Source organism: Clarias gariepinus, chromosome 19, assembly GCF_024256425.1.
Source record: "Clarias gariepinus isolate MV-2021 ecotype Netherlands chromosome 19, CGAR_prim_01v2, whole genome shotgun sequence".
Taxonomy (NCBI): Eukaryota; Metazoa; Chordata; class Actinopteri; order Siluriformes; family Clariidae; genus Clarias; species Clarias gariepinus.
The window spans coordinates 14465812-14472500 of NC_071118.1; the positions used below are offsets into that span (position 1 = coordinate 14465812).

At 35.2% G+C, this 6689-nt stretch overlaps 1 protein-coding gene across 2 annotated transcripts in view; it reads left to right on the forward strand.

The window, feature by feature from the left end:
* Positions 1-4583: 4583 nt before the first annotated feature.
* fybb (FYN binding protein b) overlaps positions 4584-6689 on the forward strand; it is a 25812-nt gene continuing 23706 nt past the window's right edge. Inside the window, exon 1 of one of the 2 annotated variants that reach the window (XM_053478732.1) lies at positions 4584-4772. In XM_053478732.1, the coding sequence (XP_053334707.1) occupies positions 4770-4772 (3 nt within the window). In that variant the 5' untranslated portion in view covers positions 4584-4769. The remainder of the gene's footprint in view (positions 4773-6689) is intronic. The other variant, XM_053478731.1, reaches the window with a different exon arrangement.

Genomic DNA, 6689 nt, shown 5'->3' on the forward strand with positions numbered 1-6689 from the left:
CTAACTGTGGTGGAAATTTGTATTTGGTCTCACCTCAGAAAACAATTATAACATGTAACAGGTTCAACTCATGTTTGCACGGGCGGCACTTTAAAGCACGGACATAAAGCGAGACCTTACGGAAAAAAGGGTAATTTATTTGGGAAAATAGGGAAGGAAAGAGTTAAAGGAGGGAGTATGGAAAGAAAGGGAAGTGCACGTGCAGGTCTGGTGGGCAGTGCTCCACCGGCATGCCGGCTCAGCCTGGTGAACAGCGGCAGCGTGGGCTTTCCTTGGCTGGGAAACAGGGGCCTTTTTCTCCTCACTGCAGTGTCACAATATCCGGCTCTGTGCGAGGGCTGAAGAGCTGCGGGAACTCTGGCAGTGAGCTCCTGGCTGTTATTGTTGCGGAGATAAAAGGCGCACTCGCCTCTTTGAAGTTTCTGGGGCTTGTTCCATTGCCCTGCTAGCTTGCCACCCTTTCGCGTTCTTGCCCGCGTCGCACTCTCCACTCTAGGAAGTCCAGTATCCCAACAGTCCTTAGTGCACAAGGTGGAGTACACACTGCACAGGGCACCAGTCTTTTTCAGGGTACACACGTACATTTATTTAAACCCTTATTCACACACTACAGGCCATTAGGAAACACCAATTAGCCAAATCTGCATGTCTTTAGATTGTGTAAAAAGCACATGGAGAACATGCAAACTCTATGCACACAGATTTGATGCGGTATTCAAACCCTCGACCCTGAAGGTGCAAGGCAACAGTGGTAACCACTACACCACTATGCCACCCTAATGTTGAAAAACTTAAAGCTACTGATTTAATGTTAGCCAAAGCACTAACACTGGAAACTCCTTCCATAAACTTTTAATAATAATGGTACTGTATACTCTTTATTAAAAGTCTGTTCATGTGGATCATTTAAAGATTTTGATATATAAATGAAAATGTGTTAGAACAAGCCCATTAATATGAACTAGACATCCACTGACTGATTGGACAGTCATCTTAATCATCTATGACCAATAATTGCCCAATCAGTATTAGATGTAACCAATTCTGTGCCAATCGTGCATATTTGCCTGGGTGGTACAACAGAAACACATTTGCTCTGTCATCCCAAAGTCATGAGTCTGCAGTCAGGTGCTCTCATGGGGATAGTACACTATCATGTCAATCATAGCTGTAATAGCCAATCATGTGCCTGTGCTTTATTTCCATCCCCCTAACAGTGCGTGCAGCAGTTTGCGCCTCAGAGAAAGCATGTGATTGCTGTCATCCTCCATGTTAAAGTTTCACTTTCATTTACAAAAATCTCTGACCACTACTGTCAAAGCTGCTGCTATAAAAGATCGACCAACATTTTTCTGAGCATCAGCATTGCAACATAAATATATTTAATTCATAGGCGTAGGCTTAAACCAATTCAAAAGCACGAACTGAAATCAAAGGGTGGACTCCTTTTCTTACTGTATTTGCCTTTTTCACATGAATAATATAGAGTGCAATGCAAAAGTCTTGAGCCACCGGTCATTTCTTTATTTTTAATGTATTTTTAAGAAATAGTTCTCTAGGTTTCCTGTAGGACAGTATAGGATCTCATTTTCAATTAATTCCCTGTACAGTACCTGTCCAGTTTCAGAAGAATGTTTTAGTCACATAGTGACTTATGAATCATAAAAACATATAATTTAAGGCACAAACCAGTGAAAAACAGATGATCATAATGACAGATGACCAGGCTGGTGATTAGGATACTGATGATGCTGAGTGCTGAGTGAAATGACTTTGCTGGTAAGGTTGTTACATAAACAAACAATTTTAAAATGAGATCTTTATGAACTTTATAGCCAGTCGCAGAAAAACATACATTCCCATTTCTAACCAATAATCTTTAAAAAGCTTGTTAAATAAAAACATTCAGATGGCCTTTTTAAAAATGTTGTCCGTCTCATTTGTTTCACATCTGGATGCATAAAGTACTATTTGCAACCAAGACAAATTGGGAAAAAAAGTTTCAAACTGTTTGCTATAACTGAATTTTAAATACACACTATAAATACTGGAATAATGTCCTAAAAAATACAATGTGTAACAGTGGGTATTGAAGTACCCACTGCTTTCCCCATTACAGCTGCCAGATGTGAATACAAAGGTGTAAATTTGCTGCTTAGCGTTAGCTCTGAACCTTCCTATTGCAGGCCTACAGTCAGTGTTTGTGTCAGTAGACAATGTGGCACCATTCCCTCCCCTATGTGGTTTTAAAGGTAGGTATTTAATATAAACATGTGATTTGAAGTAGTATAGAATTCAGTTTGATTTCTGAAAGTAGCCATGGCTTGTCAACAAGCAAGATCAGACTATAAATATGAAACATTTCTTCATTTGTATTAGACATTTGGAGAACTGAGACTTAATTCTTTGTGAGAAAAAAAAGGGAGGCTGGTGGAATAGGGAGGAATTTTTTATTAAAAAAAAAACTATAATGCAAGTGAGAACAGGACCTAACTTGCTTCACAGGTGTTCCACAACTTTAAATATTTAAATGTAAGTATAAACAGATAAAAAGTATAACAGGTTCTTTAATAAATAGTTAAAACTTTGGTATAAGAGGAATACACTAAAAGGAGTGCTGCTAAAAAAGTTTTTGTTCATTGTTGTTCAAAGAAAGTGAATTTACAGTACTAAATGCATCAGCTAAAGTAATAGTCCGTGGACTAGAGAATCTTAGCTGAGTGACAAGATTTCGGGTTCAGTGGATATAGGCCTGGTTTCTAGCACTGGCCTAGATGTGCTATACAGTACAGGCAAAGTGGAACTGTGGCTAGTTGACAGAACCTGTGATGGCCTCCCGGCCTCCTTTTGTGCTGCCAAGGTGGCAACTACATTGAATGTCTTTTAAATGTCTAAAAATACCTAAAATAGGAATTCTAGCTCTGGACAGTAGCCATAGTTAGGTTCTAGAGCAAGACCTTCAGCACAGTTGTATCCTTCTAAATAAGCAAATGTGCTGGATTATTATAGTGGTCCACTATATTAGATTTACTTATGTACACATGTTATACAGTTGCTGACTGTAAGTTTTTACAATACTTGTATTCTTACAATACGGCCAGCCCATGTGGCTAGAAAACTACTAAAATTGTACAATATTTGTTGTACACTGTAGAAATATACTTTATGTTCTGTTTTAAGAAGAACACTTCCCCCAAGTGGCTGAGGCTATACTTGCATACCCAACTACTGCTCTCTTTTCTTAGTTATCTATTCTGATATGCAATGTTAAAAAAAATTTGGCAGTGACATTTTGTCAATAGGTAGTAAAACAGGTTTATCTAATTCATTTAAGCAATGCAAAAGAAGAGCAAATCTGCCAATTATAAAATACAAATGTACAGCAAATAAATTACATCTATCCATCCACCCATGGAGGCATTTTCCTTTCTAGAAATTCTCACAATCCTTTTACAATTCTAAGACTTATTGTATGCTACGTCTGTTACCACAGTGAGATTAATTAGTGTTAGTCCTGAACACAACACATAATGTACTATATATATATATATATATATATATATATATATATATATATATATATATATATATATATATATATATATATATATATACATATATATATATATATATATATATATATATATATATATATACACACACACATATACATACATACATACATACATACATGCATACAGTATATATACGTTACGTTACATTGATTCTGTACAATTAGCAATGCACACAGTGCTGTCATTTATGTAACATCCACCCACACTCTTGAAGTGTCTCATCACTTAGAAATAGAGATCATTATTAAGTTTGAAAGTATTCAACAAAATAAATTACACTTGGTGTAAATCTTCTTCAGGAAAAGGACACACCTCCTAATGAGTAATGAGCGCTAAAAATTTGGTAAATGTCAATTTCTTGCATGATCAAGTAACAGAGTCTGGTCATTTATTTTTACTTGAGTCAAGAACTCTGTCCTGGCAGCGGCTTGTTTCATGGCCAGTACATCTGTACTCTCAGTACTGCTATTACAGGCTACAGGTTATGGCATCATCTATGCACGGTTACTAAAATAAATACACAGCTTCTGGCCTTTTGGTGGTTGCAGGGCATCATTCTCATTGCAAATGTAATCATTGTTATCTGCAAATGTGGACCGAAATTAATGCAGTGCTTGAGATGGGAAAAGGATTATGTATATAGAAATGAAAGTCTGTTGAAATAAATGTGTTAAAGCAAGTATTAACACTGGCAACCCTAAGATTGTAATCAAAGTAGAGTACGTTGTAAGAGGTCTAGCTCATACTGTAAAAAGCTGATTTATAAGGAAAGGTACTATAAATACATTTAAACCTACATATTTACATTATATACCTAAGTATTAAATAGTTAATATTAATGAACTAAAGCTTGTATGTAGTTTTTAGTACGTATTTCTTTTTAAAAGTCCTTAGAGGCAGTAAAGTTGGCTCAGTGGAAATATAGCGTGTCTGCTGTTTGTCTTTGGAAAGAACAGAAGCTCAGTCTGGGATAGGCAAATGACAGAGATGGAGCAAGTGATAGGTTTTCATGTGCACTGCAGTCTATTAGCTGTGAGGGGAAGTAGCAAGCGGTGTCTGTTTGTGAGACGACAAACAGCTTTTCATGCAGATACAGGCAGACAGACAGTTAGACACACACACATACACATACACACAGAGCAGGGCTAGTGCAATAAGTTTATAAATCAGAAACAGCAGGAGCCCACGACCAATATGGTAAGTAAAGCTTAAGGATTTTTTTTTCTTTTTTGTATAGGAGCAGGTCCTCAATGCTGGAATTCACAGAGTCTTTATGGTGGATTTGTACTTGTAGTGCTGAGATTCTTATGGTCATTGTTTTGTCTTGACATAAATTATAGGTGGATTTTGATAAGGCCACTTTGCCTAAAGGAAGTGAAGTCAAATTACTGTTTGCATGAAAAAATTATATATATATATATATATATATATATATATATATATATATATATATATATATATATATATATATATATATTTTTTTTTTTTTTTTTTTCTCTTTACATATATTTATGTTTCAAACATGACAAGTGACTAGTCGAAACTGGTTTGTACGTTCTGGGGAGTTTTTTTGCAATATCAAACACTATTGTGTAAGCCAGAAAAACCTATTCTGCTTGCTTCATCAACTAGTGTTCCTCTTTGCTTTTAACACTATCTACTCATCTTACAGTTCTTAACCCTGTTGCTCACTTTCAGTGCATGTACTAGTCTGGGTTCATTCTTGTATACCTGTACACAAAATGCTTCTACTCGGTCAATTTGAATGGCAGACAGGTATTTGGGTTGTGCGATAATATTGCTGTAATTTTTTAACAAATTCATCTTGGGTAATATGTTAACATGCAAACATGAAACCAGTTTTCGGAGATACTGGCATGGCCCTTATCTTATTTCCTTAAAATGATTCAGTTCATGTGTACCAAAGACTGTACCAATGTGCACATTACAAAAGTCTACCAATGTTTGGGGTTAACTCATAAGCAGAAGGGTGTGGAAAGCCTCTATGATTAGTTTATTTAAGGAAATGATTGTGTTTTAGATAAAGACTTAAGCAGTTCTTCTTTAACAAAGCTCTGACATTTTGGTTTCAAGTCAAAGGATTCGTGCTGATGAATTCTTAACTCTGATTGGTAGTAGGGTGTTAATTGAATTTACTATAACAGCATGCCTGACAGTAGTGCAGCCACAAATCACAGGTGTACAGTACAGTATGCAGTATTACTGTGTTGTTTTTCTAACAGTTCATTTGTGTTCCTTTATGTAATAACATATTCACATTTATGTGTATGATGGATGCTTTATATAATCTTCAACTATTCAAAATGGATCAACAAAATACGTTTTTTAATCAGAAAGACTTAATCGATTATGGTTTTCTGTAAGTACGAGTTTCTAATAACACGGTAGATTTAACTCTGCAGCCACAACAGTTTTGTTAGATTAAAATGTAGTTAAAATATGTTAACTTCGGAGATTGTCCAGGATGTTGCATTTTTAGACCTGAAACGCACCAGTACTTTTGGATCCAATGCTGCAGGATCTTTGACTGCTTAACCGTGCAAAAAGATCTCATAAAAGAAATGTTAATTATTGTAAACCAATAGTATTATTCTCAATAGTATTCATTCATGGGGATATGGTCTGTGTAAATCAATTACTTGGTTTTGGGTTAAAATCTTTACTTTACATGATCTATACAAAAACAATTCAGAATCTTTTGAGGTCGAAAAATTTGAAGTTTAGATATTGTGGCTTTATTTATTTATTTATTTATTTATTTATTTATTCAAAATGGTTCCTCAAAGCCTGAATGGTTTGCATACTTCTATAAGAAATAATTAAATGAAGAAGCATTATGGCATATTAAAATCATATCATACAGGTACACGTTTTTACATTCTAATTGGTAGATGGCACTGTTAAGCTCAAAATGCCAATTCATTTGTTGCTTCCAGTAACTCATTTAAAAGAATATATCTGCAGTAATATGTTATGTTATATATATTAGTTTTTTGTATTTCATACATTTTTAAAATAAAAAAAACACATTTAGAATAAATTTGTGGTTATTTAAATGACCATCTTTAAGTTCATGCAGATGGGTGACATCTT